The 18169-nt window shown below is 48.0% G+C and overlaps 1 protein-coding gene across 2 annotated transcripts in view; it reads left to right on the top strand.

Moving 5' to 3' along the window:
- Window positions 1-18169, top strand: part of EXTL3 (exostosin like glycosyltransferase 3) — a 60105-nt gene that overhangs the window by 17214 nt on the left and 24722 nt on the right. For both annotated transcript variants that reach the window (XR_008199815.1, XM_052644764.1), the window contains exons 2-3: window positions 1544-1635; window positions 3359-5985. Coding sequence is in view for 1 of the 2 variants with exons in the window: in XM_052644764.1 (XP_052500724.1) it covers window positions 3838-5985 (2148 nt within the window). In the remaining variant the exon portion in view is untranslated. The remainder of the gene's footprint in view (window positions 1-1543; window positions 1636-3358; window positions 5986-18169) is intronic.

The raw sequence follows: 18169 nt of genomic DNA, 5'->3' as shown, positions 1-18169 counted from the left end.
TTATGATGGAGGTCAGTAGGTCAGTGCCAGAAAGTGTCAGGAGCTAAGAAAGGCTGCTTTAAACGGGGATATCAAGAAGTGAAAATCTGAAGGGTGAGGAGGAGTCAGCCAGAGAGGAGCCTGGGGAAGAGCATTTGAGACGGAAAGATCGGCAGGTAGAAAGCTTCTGAAGCAGTTGAGAGCTTGGGCAGTTGGAATTGAAAGGAGGCCAGTGCAGCTCAAGTTGAGCAAGCACGTGTGGCAGGGGCATCATGTGTGAGAGAGAGAGAGTAGTTTGGTGGTCAGGAGCCAGGGCTTCCCTTGTGGCTCAGCTGGTAAAGGATCGGCCTGCAATGCGGGAGACCTGGCTTTGATCCTTGGGTTGGGAAGATCCCCTGGAGAAGGGAAAGGCTACCCATTCCAGTATTCTGGCCTGGGTCACAAAGAATCGGACATGACTGAGCGACTTTGAGGAGCTGGTTATGAAGGACCTGGCAGTGGAGTGGGAGAGCACTGAACACTTTTAAGGAGTGGAGAGCCACGGCCGAACTCAAAGTTTAAGACGGTGCTTCCGGTTGCTGCGTGCAGAAGGCACCGTAGGGCTCAGGCTGACAAGTTGGGCGCTCAGTGCCGTGGTGGATGACAGCATCAGTGAGGCGTGTGCACTGCATGTGGGGTTACATCAGTGAGGAGACTGCTCCTCATCAGTGTTTCCCTGTGACGTTTATTTCTAGAGCCCAGTACCTTCACTGTCGTGTTCCAGAGAATGGCAGAAGAGATCCCAAGTGTTTTTGTTTTTCTTTTGTGCTTGAAATGATGGATTTAGCTGTTTGGGAAAGAAAGTTCAGCTTCAGAGCACTGATGACACTTTTGCCTAATTCCAGTAAAAGAGATGGAACTTAATGGGGGTAGAAATTTTAGAGTCAGTGTTGAATTGCTGGTTTCCATCAGGGCATTTGTTTCTTTTTCCAGTTCTGTTCACTGTAAGTTGGTGGTGCTAGCAACATGAGATTGTGTAGTCAGTCTCCAGGTGACTTTTTAAAGACATTTTGTTTAGACTCTGTATAGTTTATTTCTGAGTTTTTAATATGAAAAATGTTAAACACATATAAAAGCAGACCCGCGTGTCTCCCCATCATTCAGTGTCAACAGCAGTCTGGCCATGACTAATCTTGTTTCACTGATGCCCCAGAGTTCTCACCACCACCCTTGTCCTATTTATTTTTAAGCAAATTCCAGATAAATCGTCTGTAAATATCTCAGTATATACTTGTAAAAGGTAAGGACTTTTCTACATTTTAGTGTTTTGGTTTATTCCCTCTTGGAGCACATAAACAGGTAACCATCTAGCTGGATGGTTTGCCTTTGAGAGTGCCAATTTATGCTTATTGTCCAAGTGTATTTATTGATAGGACCCCTTTTCACTTAAAATACTGTCTCCATTTGAACAATAAATTCTGTGACGCCTTGTATACATGAAAAGCCTTTTCATGGTGGACAGTAAATAAATTCTTCAGTATTGAGTATTTTCCTAATAGCTTGTCACCTCTCTCTCTCCTATCAGGAGAGCAAGCCCCGGAGTTCACTGCTTCAGGAGATGACACACCGAAGTGCAGTGCTGTGTGAGTCAGAGACAGGAGGGGCCTGAGCCACCGGGTAAGCAGGGGATGGGGCAGCCAAGTTGCCTGGATCTTGCCACTTGTTTTCCTCCACCCCATCCTTTCTTTGTTAGGATTTGCTCATAAAAGCAGAGCACATTTTTTATTTTGAAAACAAAAAAGGATATTTTAAACATTTGAATTAAAAGGATAATGCTTTAGAAATATTGATCTACATGGATATTTGGTAAGCGCTAAACTAAATTACCCAAGTTTAGGTTTTTCCCATGATTGACTATTATTTGGGTTTTGTTGTCCTTATCTCATGGTCTGCTTACTCAAACCTCTTAGTAACATTGTCATCACTTTCTGTTTTTATCTAAAAGGAGAGATGACTCTATTAAACATTTAATAGTTATACATGGTTAGCAAAGGTGGAAGCTAGAGAGAGAGAGTGAGCATCCGTAAAAAACCCCTCATTTTATACTGTCTTGGGGTAGTATCCTTGCTGTTTGTCTGTGTCTTTTTAGGCTAAAGTAGTTCCCTGAGGTCAAAGACTATTTTACATCCTAGCTTTTCCCACAGTTATACTTAGCATGTCTTAGACATGAAAAGAGTATGAGGAATACTCTTTGGAGGAAATGAATGAAGGGAATTGGAGGTATTTTTGGCATGAACTAAAGTCTCTTAGTCGTGTCCAACTCTTTGTGACCCCATGGACTGTAACCTATCAGGCTACTCTGACCATGGGATTTTCCAGGCAAGAATGCTGGACTGGGTTGCCATTTCCTTCTCCAGGGGATCTTCCTGACCCAGGGATCGAACCCAGGTCTCCTGCATTGCAGGCAGACGCTTTACCATCTGAGACACCAGGGAAGCCCTTTTTTCTTTTTTTTTTTTTTACTTCTAGATGTACTGAAATTGAGGAGAAAGCAAGTGCAAAACTTTTATAACTTGTGATAGTAAAGTTTGGTAAGAGAAAAGGACTGGGAATGCTGGTTCAAGATTTATTAACCTAAAGTATCGCCCTTTATTTTCATAGCAACACAATGTATTGTTATCTCTACGCATTTATCTCTGTTTTGGGAGATTAGAAACCTGAGGCCTAAAGTCTCACAGCAAATCTCTGTAAAAGATAAGAAATAATACCCCCATTTCTAAGTACAGCATTCTTTCTGAAAGACCAGGTTACTATTTATATAGAAGATAAATGAGAAGCAAACTGGGGAATACATTTTTGTCTCTGGATTACTGCACCCACTGCTGGTGAAGATCCAGAGAGTTCTCTTCAGCTCTTTTCCCCCACTTTGAATATAATAAATGGAGCTCCTCACAGAGGTGTTTTTTTTTTTTTGCTTTTCCCCGAAACTTAAAGAGGCAGTTTTCCTGTCAGTAATGAACATAAATAGGAGGGTGTTTCTCTGTCTCACCAGGATGCCTAAGTCTCAAATAACAAATTGTTAGGAACATTTTTGCCCTCTGTTGAATGTAGCTGCTAATCATTTTATAGGGCTCTAATAGGAAGAAAGTGGGTGTGTCTGAAACTGCTTTTGGACACTTACCTAATCCATCACTTACTATTAATAACTCCAAGTACAATATCCATGCCAAAAAATAAAACCTGTGTTGGACTTAAAATGTTCTGCGAGGCACACACCAGTGATCCAACCATTGTTCCGTCTTAAAAGAGTTAGGCATTTTCTAGGAAGTTTCAGAAGTGGGGAAGCAAGGTTGTTGAGCATAAGGTCTTCAAGACTGACACACGTCTCTTTCTTTTGCAGGCCTGAATGTTGGCAGTGACACTGTTAAGAGGCTGGCATTTATTTCTGTTCTAACCAGCTACCTTATAACTGTGAAAAGTAACTATGCATATGTGTTGGTCCGCGAAACCAAGGAACAAGAGCTATGGCAGTTGAGGAGGTCTGTCTGATTCCAGGGTATTTTTCCCCGGCTCCACCACCAGGGTTCTCCCTCCCACCTCAACAACCATGTGGTACCCTCTGCCTTTTGACAGAGATTAAGGACATGTTCTTTGGCCTACAGCTAAAGTTCAGAATCTGCTGGAGTAGGGTCAGAGACCATTTCAGTCACAGCTGAGGAAGATGAAATTTCCATTCTACTTGGTGCCTTGTCCAGGGAGCACACTAACTCTCCGGAAAGCGTGTTGAGTGAGAAGAGGCTGAGCCTGGCCCACTACAAGCCCGTGGTTATGGCGAGTGAGCCAACGTGACCAGCGCGGGCAGGAGCCGCAGAGGGACTCATGACGGGCTATACCATGTTGCGGAATGGGGGCGCGGGGAACGGAGGTCAGACCTGCATGCTGCGCTGGTCCAACCGCATCCGGCTCACGTGGCTCAGCTTCACGCTCTTCATCATCCTGGTGTTCTTCCCCCTCATCGCTCACTATTATCTCACCACCCTGGACGAGGCGGACGAGGCGGGCAAGCGCATCTTCGGCCCGCGGGCTGGCAGCGAGCTCTGCGAGGTGAAGCACGTGCTGGACCTCTGCCGCATCCGCGAGTCGGTGAGCGAGGAGCTCCTGCAGCTGGAAGCCAAGCGGCAGGAGCTGAACAGTGAGGTCGCCAAGCTGAACCTGAAGATTGAGGCCTGCAAGAAGAGCATCGAGAATGCCAAGCAGGACCTGCTCCAGCTCAAGAACGTCATCAGCCAGACAGAGCATTCCTACAAGGAGCTGGTGGCGCAGAACCAGCCCAAGCTCTCCCTGCCCATCCGCCTGCTCCCAGAGAAGGACGAGGCTGGCCTCCCGCCCCCCAAGGCCCAGAGGGGCTGCCGGCTGCACAATTGCTTCGATTATTCCCGGTGCCCTCTGACCTCTGGTTTCCCCGTCTATGTTTATGACAGTGACCAGTTCGCCTTTGGCAGCTACCTGGACCCCTTGGTCAAGCAGGCTTTCCAGGCCACGGCCCGAGCCAACGTTTATGTCACCGACAACGCGGACATCGCCTGCCTGTATGTGATCCTAGTCGGGGAGATGCAGGAGCCCGCTGTGCTGCGGCCCGCCGACCTGGAGAAGCAGCTGTCCTCCCTCCCGCACTGGCGGAGGGATGGCCACAACCACGTCATCCTCAGCCTGTCTCGGAAGTTGGACACCCAGAACTTACTGTACAACGTCAGCACCGGCCGGGCCATGGTGGCCCAGTCCACCTTCTATGCGGCCCAGTACCGGCCTGGCTTTGACTTGGTGGTGTCGCCCCTAGTCCACGCCATGTCGGAGCCCAACTTCATGGAAATCCCACCACAGGTGCCGGTGAAGCGGAAATACCTCTTCACCTTCCAGGGCGAGAAGATCGAGTCACTGAGATCCAGCCTTCAGGAGGCCCGCTCCTTTGAGGAGGAGATGGAGGGGGACCCCCCGGCCGACTACGACGATCGGATCATCGCCACCCTCAAGGCCGTCCAGGACAGCAAGCTCGATCAGGTCCTGGTGGAATTCACCTGCAAGAGCCAGCCGAGAGCCAGCCTGCCGACTGAGTGGGCGCTGTGCGGCGAGCGGGAGGACCGCCTGGAGCTCCTGAAGCTCTCCACCTTCGCCCTCATCATCACGCCGGGGGACCCGCGCCTGCTCGTGTCCTCGGGGTGCGCCACCCGGCTCTTCGAGGCCCTGGAGGTCGGGGCTGTCCCGGTGGTGCTGGGGGAGCACGTGCAGCTCCCCTACCAGGACGTGCTGCAGTGGAGCGAGGCGGCGCTGGTGGTGCCCAAGCCGCGGGTCACCGAGGTCCACTTCCTGCTGCGGAGCCTCTCGGACAGCGACCTGCTGGCCATGCGGCGCCAGGGCCGCTTCCTCTGGGAGACCTACTTCTCCACCACGGACAGTATCTTCAGCACCGTGCTGGCCGTGATCCGGACGCGCATCCAGATCCCAGCCGCTCCCATCCGGGAGGAGGCGGCGGCCGAGATCCCGCACCGCTCGGGCAAGGCGGCCGGCACCGACCCCAACATGGCGGACACCGGCGACCTGGACCTGGGCCCGGTGGAGACCGAGCCGCCCTACGCCTCGCCCAAGTACCTCCGCAACTTCACGCTCACCGTCACCGACCTCTACCGCAGCTGGAACTCCGCCCCGGGGCCTTTCCATCTCTTCCCGCACACGCCCTTTGACCCCGTGCTGCCCTCGGAGGCCAAGTTCCTGGGCTCAGGGACCGGATTCCGGCCCATTGGCGGCGGGGCCGGGGGCTCCGGCAAGGAGTTTCAGGCGGCGCTGGGAGGCAACGTCCCTCGGGAGCAGTTCACGGTGGTAATGTTGACTTACGAGCGGGAGGAGGTGCTCATGAACTCCTTGGAGAGGCTGAACGGCCTCCCTTACCTGAACAAGGTCGTGGTGGTGTGGAATTCTCCCAAGCTGCCGTCAGAGGACCTGGTGTGGCCTGACATTGGGGTCCCCATCATGGTAATGATAGAGCCGCGAGCGGTTTGTTTACCGCGCCAGAGGCTAGTTCATTCTTGCTCTCTTTCCCGTAAAGATGCTGTTTTTTTTTTTTTAACCTATTCAGATCCTTTCCCCTTGCTTCTAGTTCAGTTCTTTCACATCTTGCCAGTTCTGTGCTGCTCACTTCCAAAGGCCCCTAAGACGTTCCCACAGGGAGACTGATACTGGCCCCCTGAAGGTTTACAAAACCCTGTCAGTGACCTCGTAGACATCTTCTCTGCCCTTACAAAGGGGCTGATCATGAGAATGATGGTGAAAAGCTGACGTTTAAGAAGCACTCATAATTTTAGAGTTTATAGAACTTACAGTAACAGTAAGTTAGTATGATTAGTATGATTTCTTCTGTGGAAACTGAGGCTTAGACATGTTAATTAATTTGCCCAAAGTCACTATGAGCATATGTGGAGGAGCTGAGCTTTTAGTGTGCCTGATTCCAGGAGCTGTGGTTTTAATCACCTCCCTAAGGGTTTAGGAAGGAGACCTGTTCCATTTCACAGGGTTGTCTGCAAGTCCTCTGGGAGACTGGCGTCAGGGTTTGATATTTTAGGAGTTGGAGACCTTGGACCTTTTCTGTAGTTTCATTCTCATGAAACTCTTCTCTGTTATGGTTAGGATGACGTATTCTACAGGAAAAGTAATAGCCAAATATGCAGGGTAGAGCTTTGGTTCTGAGTACTTTGTTTATCCACCTGTTGTAAGTTTGTCCGTCTAGAAATAGGAGATCACCCACTTCTTTTAAATGTGAGGCCTAAGAACAAGTCTCAAGCCACATGGCAACAGTTTACCGTGCAGCACAGGTACTTTCCAGAAAAGGTAGCAAAGAAGGGCCAAAGTCTGATGAGCCATCACTGCTAGACGCTTGCTTAAGAAAATTGGTCGTTTTTAGGAAGAATTTGCCTTGAAGGGGAACGTTTAGGCTAGACCAGTTTTTAAAATATTTATTTCATTGAGGAGCTAATTCACATGAAATATTTTCTAAGCAGCATCATGGTATATGGGAAAGTATGAGTTTTGGCACAATAGAGACCTACGATTAAATAGTCATTTTGTAGTCTTTGATGAGTTAATTAACTCCTTTGACTTCAGGATTAGAGGGATCTAAGATAATATAGGGCTTCCCTGATAGCTCGTTGGTAAAGAATCTGCCTGGAATGCAGGAGACCCAAGAATCTGCCTGCAGTGCAGGAGACCCTGGTTTGATTCCTGGGTTGGGAAGATAACACTGGAGAAGGGATAGGCTACCCACTCCAGTATTCCTGGGCTTCCCTGGTGGCTCAGCTGGTAAAGAATCCGCCTGCAGTGTTGGAGGACCTGGGTTCGATCCCTGGGTTGGGAAGATCCCCTGGAGAAGGGAAAGGCTACCCATGCATTCTGGCCTGGAGAATTCCATGGGCTGTATAGTACGTGGGGTCGCAAAGAGTCTGACATGACTGAGCGACTTTCTCTTTCTTTCACTAAGATAATACAAGTAGTCAGTTCAGTCGCTCAGTGGTGTCGGACTCTTTGTGACCCCATGGACTGTAGCACACCAGGCCTCCCTATCCATCACTAACTCCTGGAGTTTCCTCAAACTCATATCCATTGAGTCAGTGATGCCACCCAACCATCTCATACTCTGTCAACCCCTTCTCCAGCCTTCAATCTTGCCCAGCATCAGCGTCTTTTCCACTGAGGCAGTTTTTCGCATCAGGTGGCCAAAGTATTGGAGTTTCAGCTTTAGCATCAGTCCTTCCAATGAATATTCAGGACTGATTTCCTTTAGGATGGACTGATTGGATCTCCTTGCAGTCCAAGGGACTCTCAAGAGTCTTCTCCAGCACCGCAGTTCAAGAGCATCAAGTCTTTGGTGTTCCACTTTCTTTATGGTCCAACTCTCACATCCATACATGACCACTGGAAAAACCATAGTTTTGACTAGACGGACCTTTGTTGGCAAAGTAATGTCTCTGCTTTTTAATATACTGGAAAAGTGCTCGATAATTATTTGATTCCTATTTATTCCTTCATGGTCAAAGGAGATGGAAGTCAGCATGGATGTTCTGCTTATGTTAAGGACTCACTTCACTGATAAACCTCCTTGTACCCACGACTTAATTTCCTTTGTGTCATAACTGGTACTACCTCTCTTCTCTTGTACAAATCTTTGTTTTTTTTTTTAAACAAATGCTGCTACTTTCTTCCTACTGCTGCTAATCTTTTCTTGTATTTTAATTAATTGAATTTATAATCAGAGACTCTTCAAAGACCGTAGGGTTCTGCAAACTTTTGACCCCAGAATTTATTTTGTATATTAAGAAAGCTTTGTAAAAGTCTATAGATTTCTCTATAGACTTCTTCCTAAATACATTTCACGTTTTTTCTTTCCTAGTTACAACTTTCTGAATGTCATCAAAATTAAAAAAAAAAATCGTTCTGTGAAAGGTCGATGCTGCTCATTAGCAAAGCAGCCTGTGTTTTCCATTTTGCTGAGTTTTCTGTAAATTTGTTAGGGGCGTGGAGAAGCTGATGCCACCACGGTTAACAGTGTCTGAAGTGCAGCGGAGTGCTTGCCAGAATGAGTCCTTCATTTTAATTCTGGTGGGAAATAAGTCGTTCTCTTGATTACCGAGCCTCTTAATGCAGCAGTACCATGCTCAGTCAGAAAGGACCAGAAACTCTCCAGGCCAGGGGCAGCTCTGAATAGCTTGTCCGTATTAGTGGTACACTTTTTTTTTTCCTCCTAGTTCCTGTGAAGAAAGAAGAAACTCTTTTAAGCTGGAAGATTTCACCCCATTCTCTAAATATTTGGACTGCTTTCTATTCAGTATGTAAGAGAGGCAGGGTTTTCGGGCAGCAGTTGAGCTGCCGCCCTCTGGGGCACAGAGCTATCAGGGCGGGCTGGGAGGGAGGGTGGCGCTCCACGGTGGGAAACGGTAGCGTTAGGAGCCATCTCAGAGTGGGTTTTCCACCGAGGATGCAGACGTGACCTGTTCATTTTGTTCTAGTTAACAGTGGATCTCTCTAAGATGACCAGGCAGTCTTTCAGGTTCCATTCCTTCAGGGAAGATGATTTGAGCTGAAAGAAGCAACCCAGGAGCCTACCTGCCACTTCAGAACATGTTGGGCCGTCTGTGGGTCTCTTCTCGGTGCCATCGTAGCAGCGGGCACACATGCTGTCTGTCTGTGGGCTGTGAAGTCTGTTGAGCCCTCGGTGTTCAAGTAGAGAGCAGGCTTGTCTCAGGAGTACCTACTGGGGTCTGTGGTGAAACCCCTCTCTCTTTTCCATTACTTACATAGCAAGGGGGAAGCTGCTCTGGGTCTGGCTGAGAGTAAGTGTGGTTTTCACTGCCACCCTCCTGCCTGGAGTGCTTTATGTAAGGAGAATGTCAGTTGAGGTCGGGTGGGGCCTGGGCGAATTGACCGCCTGCCCCCAGGGAGGTGGGGTGCGTGCCACCAGCTGCGGTGGGTCTCTCAGCTGGATGGCAGGGAGGGCTGTACCAGAGGCATCGTTCTGTCTCTTGCTCGTTTGTGAGCAGTCGAATCGGGGTCCTTAGCTCCTTGGGTGGAATGACATGAATGTTTAATGGAAGTCAAATGGAGGGTGGCGATGGGCCAGGGGATTTGAAGGCCTGCGTTTTGAAAAGCTCCCTTCTTGGCGGGGGGGTGGGGGTGGGGGGGAGGCAGCACTCTCATGCATCTTAAAGATTTCCACTGTTTCCTGGCTGCTGTTGTTTGTAGTGATAGTCGGTGATTTCTCAAATATTTATTTCCCCATAGGTAGTGTGTTATTTTTCTCTGGCCACTTTGAAGACTTTTTCTATACATGTGGTTTCCAGCAGTTTGACTGTGATATGCGTCTGCGTGGTTTTCTTTGATCTGTGTTCTGATTGTGTTTCACTTAGTCTCTTAAGGGCTTATCCCAGGTGGCTCAGTGATAAAGAACCCGCCTGCCAGTGGAGGAGATGTGGGTTCGATGCCTGGGTGGGGAAGATCCCCTGGAGAAGGAAATGGCAACTCACTCCAGTATTCTTGCCAGGGAAATCTCATGAACAGACGAGCCTGGTGGGCTACAGTCCATGGGGTCACAAAGAGTGGGACAACACTTAGCAACTAAACAACAGCAAGGCTCTTAAATCTAGTAATTTATGTATTTTAAAATTATATTTGAGGAGTTTTTTATTCAATACTGTTCAGGTATTTTCTTCCTCTTTGGGGACTTCATTCTGTGTATACTAGGCATTTAAAAAAATATTTTACAATTTTATTTGTCCATTATACTAGGCATTTTGATACTGTCTTGCAGTTTTTGGCAGCTCTGTTCATTGTTTAAAAATCATTTTTTATCTTTGATAATTTCTATTGATATGTCATCACGTTTACTGACTTTGATGTCTACACTGCTCTTTATCTTATGGAGTCAGCTTTAAACTTCAGATACTGTGTTTTCCAGTTTAAGAATTTCCATGTTTTTAAAAATAATAGTTTCTGTTTCTCTCCTGAGATTTTCTGTTTTGTTTTTTCCCATTCTGAATACACCTCGTTTAAAAGTTTTTAAAAAAAATGTGTTTTATTTATTTGGCTGCGTTGAGTCTTAGTTGCAGCGTGTGGAGTCTTCATTGGTTCACGTGGGATCTTTCATTGCTGTGCATGGACTCACCAGTTGGGGCACAGGGGCTCTGGAGCGTAGGGGCTCAGTAGTTAAGCACACGGGCTTTCTTGCTCCTTGCCATTTCCCTGATCAAGGATCGAACCCACGTCCCTTGCATTGGAAGGCAGATTCTTAACTGCTGGACCCCCCGGGAAGTCCCTACTTCACTTCAGTGAGCGCAGTTATGTTAGCTGCTTTAACATCTTGGCCTGCTAATTCCAACATATGGGTTGAATATTCATTGTAATTGGGGGTCATGTTCTTCTGGTTCTTTGTACAGCAAACAGTTTTGTATTAAATTGTGAATGTTGCGAAGACTGTGGATTTGTTTATTTCTCTGAAAAGTGTTGAGCTTTTAGTTTTAGCCGGAAGTTAATTTGGTTGGACAGCAAGTTCTCTTGGGTGGCAACACAAATGTTAATTCAGCCTTTTTGTCTGTAGCTGGTCTGCTTGTGAACCGCAGAAAGACTGCATGGTTCTGGGGTGACCTGGAGACCGGGCGGTTTATACACAGAACTTGGAGCTCTCCTATCTGGTCTCTCTCTGCTGCAGCCCCTTTCTTCCAGGGGTTGTGGTTGCCCCAGGCTCTTCCCTGTTATTCCTCAGGCCAGAATAGCTTGGGTGCTGTATGCAAGTTTAAGCTATCCTCCTTGGTACCAGCTCTGGTCTACGCTCAAGGTGAAAGCAGTGGTGATTCTCCCCATGTCAGTAATGCCTTCCTAAATTTTGGCTCCCCTTCGTAATGTGTCGCTTTTTGCTCACTCTGGTGTCTTCAGGTAATGCTCTTTCGGTATTTTTGTCCAGAGTTAATGTCGCCGTCAGCAGGAGGCTGCGTCTGGGTGGGCAGGAGCCTCCAGCTGGTCTCTGATACACAGCCCCACCCAAAATATTGGTTCAAGTTACTGCTTTATTCTGACCAATTAGCACATCTTTTTCACTCTGCTTTACGTTCTGGAAAATAGTACATAGGGTGGCCTTGTTGGAGCATCCTGTGGAAATGAGACCATCAAAATCGGTCCTTTTGGAGTTTTCCAAATGGGACTTTGTTGTTCACCGTGTAGTCTTGCCCGCTCAAAACGTTCTCCATCTCTATGCCGTGTACTCGCCTGTTTTCAGGTCCCTGACAGCCGAGTCCCTCAATTCTTGATTTTTAGTTCCCTTCTCTGTAGAGGGTACAGCTCCTTTAAATAGGGTGCCTAGGAGGACTGTTTTGAAGAGGTGGCATTTGAGCAGAAGCCTGAGGGAAGTGGGAGAGTGGACCATGTAAACTCTGGGGGGATGTACCGAGAACAGTAAGCGCAGGAAGCTTGTCGTGCTCAGGCCACGGCAGGGGGACCCTGTGTACCCTGGGTGGAGTGATCCAGGGTAGAGCTTGAGAGGAGCTCGGAGGAGACAGGCAGCACATGCAGGCCGTGGTGAGGACTGAAGGTTTATTCTCAGTGTGTGAGGGTGCGAGGGGAGGGTTTTGAGCAGAGAGAAATATGATAGTGTGGGATGGTGGGGGAAAGAGCAGACACAGTTGAAAGGCTATTGCAGGAGCCCAGGTGAGGGGTGCTGGCGGCCTGGATGGGGCAGTCATGGTGGAGATGGTGATTCAGAGAGAAGTGTATCACACTGCCGTGGGGGTCTCCAAGGTCTCTGGAGATGAGGCCGGAACACGCTGTGTTGCCCAAGAGAAGATTGTGGAGATATGAGGTGGTTTTTCAGCCCTTTCCCCCCTCTCTCCCAGTCCTTGATACTTGAATTGAACAAGGCAGGTTCTGTCTGGGGAACTTAATGTCATGCCAGGGTGGTTATTTTAGTCCTGTTGCCCCAGGAGTCTGCTGAGGAAGGTTGGCAGAGAAACCGGCAGTGTTGTTAACTCAGGAGTCGTTACAGTTCAGGCTTGGGCCTCTGCCAGCTGGGCCGCTAAAGGCTTCGTTTCTTGCTGGCTAGCCCGCCAGGCTCCTCTGTCCATGGGATTTTTCCCAGCAAGAATACTGGAGTGGGTTGCCGTTTCTTCCTCCTGGGAATCTTCCTGACCTGGGGCTGAGTCTGTGTCTCCTGCATTGCCGGCAGGTTCTTGACCCCCGAGCCACGGGGGAAGCCCCCAGATACTGAGCTATTTGCTACTAATTGGGAAAGGACTTATCATGATAGCTAATTAAATACTTAACCAGGTGAATGATACTTGGCTAATTAATGTGGATTTGCTGATTCTACCTGAGTTTAGAACCCAAATGGTTAGTTCACTTATTGGCAGAAAGGATTCTATTTAAGTAGTAGTTCTTGTATCATTCATAAACTCCAGAATTCGTCAGAACCCGGGTTGAATGTTAACTGAAGATACTGCTTGTTTTTTGTATGTTTTTGTATGAAGCAGACACCTCATGTATTTGCATATAGTAGGCGTCTAGGTTGTGCTTGTTGCCCTATTCTGTTGTGGTGAGAAGACGGCCACCTTCACGAATGAAGGTGAAGAGAGGACTAGGGAGCCATCATCAGCGAGTATTGTGTGTGAAACAGGAAAAAGAGCGTTACTGAGCACTGCTCCTGACCTTGACTGTTGTAGGTTGATGGATTTTTTTTTTTTTTGGCTCTAGAAAACTAGATTGGATACTAAGAGGTTTCAGTATAATCCTTGTTTGTAGCTGACATATAAACTTCTCAAGTCTTTATTCCCTATTCTGAACACGTGGATGGGACAGGGCTAAGTTAGGTCCTGTTTCCTGTTTGTTTCTTCGTTTGTGGACACTGGTGGAGCATCTTCTGTATGGCAGGCACCGTGCCCTGTATGTTCTGGTCAGTGCCATACCAGTAGCTAAATCAGTAGCTTGAAGGTCAATCTTCATGTTCACAAGTCACTAAGCTGTAGTCATAAGGTGTGAAAAAAAATTGCCAGTGTTGAGGGAGTGGGGAGAGCATTGTTTTAATTTGAAAGAAAACGACATCGACAGAAGTGAGACTGTTTCCTGTACGTGACACCTTACTTCTGGCTGACTCACTTCTTTCGCGTTTGATCTGCCCTTTGTGACATCCTTAGAGGCCCAGGCTGTTCTGCGTGTTTGCATTACAGATATTTGAATCTCTTTGTCCTTCTGATTCTGGTGCCAGAATGGATAACCGTTGATTTGCTGAGCTTTGGTCTAGCCATTAAGCACTACAGCTCTGAAGCAAAACTGGTAGAAGAAAGCTTTTTCTAAAAGAAAATTTTAATTCATTTATTTGACTGCGCTGGGTCTTAGGTGTGCCATGTGGGACCGTAAGTTGCGGTATGTGGGATCTGGGATTGAACCCAGGCCCCCTGCATTGGGAGCTTGAAGTCTTGGCCACTGGACCATCAGGAAAGTCCCAAAGAAAGCTTTTACTTCTCCCACCCTCCCCTCATCCTTTGATTTTAGTTTGTATTTGCGAACTTTGTAAAGGCAGAAATCTCTTTTTGGTTATGAGAAAGAGGGGACGTGCTTACATTACGAATTACATGTATTCAGAGTTGGCTTTGCTCTCTCCTGGTGGTTGATTCTGAAAATGGCGCAGTGGCATTTGGGCTGGATAGTTCTCTGTTGTGGGGAGCAGCCCTGTGCAGTGTGGGATTTAGCAGCATCTCTGGCCTCTGCCCACTAAGTGCAAGTAAGCCGCCGGCCACCCAGTGGTGACAACCAAACGTGTGCACAGATACTGTCGTGTCCCTTGGGGGTCACAGCCACTCCTCGCTGAGAACCCTTACAGCAGACCTGCTGACCAGAGTTTCTCGCGGGTTAGCCGCAAGCGGGCTGTCGCCGTTCTTGACTCTCTGTCTCTGAACCCTGGAAACCTTCATTCCGACTCAGCTCCCTTACCCTGAAGATCTTGCTGTTGCCCAGCCCCGAGGAGTAATGCCAGGATGAGCTGAGACAGAACACGTGCTGTATTCCTGAATCCAGAGGACTTGTTCTTAATGGACCTGCCTCTTAATGAACTTTGATAAACTTGCTAAAAAACTGAATGTGAAATCTAGGCCAACACACAGTTGATATGAGACCTTCCGCCCCGTCTCGCTTTTCCACAGGACAGGCAGGTCCTCTTGACTGGATTTGCTTTGTAATGAGACAGAAAGTTTGGCTGTGTTCTAGGTATCACAGCATGATGCTTTTAGATTTTATTGTTGTTTGTGAATTTTAGATGGAGTTGACTGTAGCGTTGTCAAGTGTGGCTGGTAAATAGCTCCCATTTTTCGCTCAACATGGTGCTCTGTCGACTCAGCGCAGAGATTGCTTACCCAGGTTCATGCGTGTAGTAAGTGATAGAATTGAAATCTGAACTCACATTTTTCTGGTTTCCCCTCTGTCCCAGCGCCTCTCAAAGTGCGTCGTGCCTGGGACTCACCCTGGAGATCTTGTTAAAACGCAGGTCCTGGCTTGGTAGGTTTAGGAAGGCTGGCGGTTCTGCCTTTCTAATGGTGTCTCGGGTGACGCCCATGTTGTTGTTGACCTTGGGATCACACTTTGAGTACTAGAGCTCTGTGCTGTGTCCTGGATTTTTTTTGTTTTTCCTTTTCTTTTTGGTTCTGTTGAGTGTTCGTTGCTGCTTGTGGGCTTTCTGTAGTTACAGTGAGTGGGGGCTACGCTTCCTTGCGATGTGAGAGCTTCTCATTGTGGAGGCTTTTCTCGTAGAGCACAGACCCCAGGGGCATGGGCTTCACTGGTGCGGCTTGCAGGCTCTAGAACGCAGGCTCAGCAGTCGTACCGCGTGCGCTTAGTTGCTCTATGGCACGTGGGGTCTTCCCAGACCAGGGGTCAAACTTATGTGCCCTGCGTCGGCAGGTGGCTTCTTATCCACTGGGCCATCAGGGAAGGCCCTGAATTGTTAACTGTGGTATAGACGATCCTCCTGGTGATTGACCCACAGAATTGGTGACCTACAATTGAACATTCAGTAACCGGATGCTTTACCGATTGTTTTCTTCGTTTTAAGCGGTGTGTATTCCCTGGTAGGGTTGAGGGAAAGCTCTTTTCCGCTGAACTGGCAGCATTGCCGTTCTGTGTTGAGTGAATGCTGGGTGCGCTTGGAAAGTAACGTGAAAGATCCCAGGGTAGTTTGTGGGGGCAGGCGTTACAGTGTGCAACTGCCAAGGTCCACCGACCCAGGGTGGGCGTTACTTTACATTTCCACATCTCTGAAATTGGGTGTGTCTTAAGCCTCAGATGGCATTTTACCGTCGCTGGATGTTGGCAGTTGACCCCTGCTCCGTGGCCTCCCTCCCCCTCCCTGGGGGTTGAGCCCCTGGCCGCCTCCCCCTGATGGGTCCTCTCTTTCTCCTGACCCGGGCGTCAGTGCCCTTGCTCTGTCACTGCTGAACCCAAGCTAGGGAGGTCCAGGCTGTAAGCTCGGAGATTTTCATCTTGTTGAGAAGTGCTGCAGGGCAAGATGGATTTCAGGGCCTTTTGCTTTGCCCTGACGTCTGCTGTTGGTAGCGGCACAGCTGCTACCAGTTTCCCCTGTGCTGACTTGGTAGGGACTGCTCCGGGACTGAGCCAGAACTTTAGAAAGCTCTTTACTAGAGTAAACATTCTAAATGATGAACTATGTTTTCATATTTTTCTTATTTGGCAGCATTTTTATTTCTTGATAGTACACAAATTAATAATGCATTTTTCACGGGGCCTTAGCTAGATGAGACTTACAAGTTGAACCTAAGTTTACCAGAAAAAGACTGATTTGGAGTTAGGAGGCGTGAGTTAGGAGTCTAGCTCTGTGAGGGGCCTGTTGTCCACGTGCAAAGTAAAAGTTTACTGAACGATCTCAGGCCCTTCTGGCTCTGAACTAATTGGATTCTAAGTGTGCTGGAGTGAATTAATTGAAATGTGAGGTCTCTGCTTTAAGAACATAGAAGAAGTGATTATTAGTACTTTTGACAAGATTGGTGAGCGAGGAGGCATCTGAGCCGGGTGTTCAGGGGCAGCATAGTTGGGGTGGAGGAACAGGAGAGAGAGGATTTTAAGCTGAAGAGACGGTGCTCACAAGGTCATGGGAGAGCCTTTAAAACCATTCACAGGGACGTCCCTGTGGTCCAGTGGCTGAGATTCTGGGCTCCCAGGGCAGGGGCCATGGGTTCAGCTCCTGCTCGGGGAACTGAGACCCCACATGCTGCACAAAGTGACCAACCAACGAACAAACACACTCAGCTTTTAGACCCTGGGTAAAATTACAGTCATCACGTTATGGAGAGGTGAGCCTCAGTACAGGTGTCCCATTGCAAGAAGGGTGTCCCTTCCCAGCTGTCGAAAAAGATGGTTACTCAAGACGTTCTGTTTGTTTCTGGCTTTTGAGAATAAAATGAGTCCTCACTAGTTAGTCAATGAATTAATTGGTATAGAAACCATAAAATTAAAGGAGCTATCAGAGTACTCGAGTCTGTTCATCCTCGTTTGAGTTTCAGAGTCAAAGTGAATAAGAAAGCTCCTACTAGTAGTAGCTACTATCTGAGGCACATTTGAAAGAAAAACAGTGAAAGTGAAGTCGCTCAGTCGTGTCTGACTCTTTGTGACCCCATGAACTGTGGCCCACCAAGCTCCTCTGTCCATGGGGTTTTCCAGGCAAGAGTACTGGAGTGGGTTGCCATTTCCTTTCTTCCCAACCCAGGGATCGAACCTGGGTCTGCTGCATTGTAGACAGATGCTTTACTGTCTGAGCCACCAGGGAAGTCCGCTGGGGAAGCCCCCCAGGGAGGCACATTTAAATAAGTTTAAAAATCATAACGCAGCTCTTGCGATTGAGCACGGCGTCTTTGTTTCGGGAAGAGATAGCAGCTTTGCCTATGTCAGTCACTGGGGGTAGAGATCCTTTGAATTTGGAAATTCTCTGGTCACAGAGCTCTTAGTTTTACTGAGTCAGGTTCACCTGGAAAGAAAAAGCTCTTGCAGGTGTAGTCCGTGAGGCAGGTAGCAGTTGCAGAAGCAGAGGAATTAACCCCAACTGGACGGCTCGCCTTTGTTGTTTTAGGCCGAAAAGAAGGGCCTTTAATCGGGACTCAGAAAGGACACAGGCTCCAGGGAGTTCTGAGTTGGGTTTCAAGGGGATTCCAGAGCTGAGGATCATAGCCTCAGTTCTGCTCTGCCACTTTGTGTTCTCTTGGGAAAGTTATTTTTAATATCCCTAAACCGTGTCTGTTGCATACTGAAAATAATGCTCAGCTTTAGCTTGTTTCCCAGGAAAGTTAGTTAGCAAATGAATAAAGCTTACAGTGTGAAGTCTTTATGAATTTGCTGAGTTATAAGGTGGTTTTTATTCCTGTAAGAGGTATGCTAGATTTTACAGTTTGGTTTTGCTGTTGCTGTTATTCCATCTCTGAATCGTGTGCAACTCTTCGGGACCCCGTGAACCACAGCATGCCAGGTTCCACTCTCTTCGGTATCGCTCAGAGTTTGCTCAAGTTCATGTTAACTGGATCAGTGATGCTGTGTCTAACCATCTCATCCTCTGTTGCCCCCTTCTCCTCCTGCCTTCAATCTTCCCAGCATCAGGGTCTTTTCCAATGAGTCGGTTCTTCACATCAAGTGG

The sequence above is a fragment of the Budorcas taxicolor genome, chromosome 8, assembly GCF_023091745.1.
Source record: "Budorcas taxicolor isolate Tak-1 chromosome 8, Takin1.1, whole genome shotgun sequence".
NCBI classification, from domain to species: domain Eukaryota; kingdom Metazoa; phylum Chordata; class Mammalia; order Artiodactyla; family Bovidae; genus Budorcas; species Budorcas taxicolor.
The sequence above is the reverse complement of the archived record's forward strand: the minus strand, read 5'-3'. Positions and strand labels throughout refer to the sequence as shown.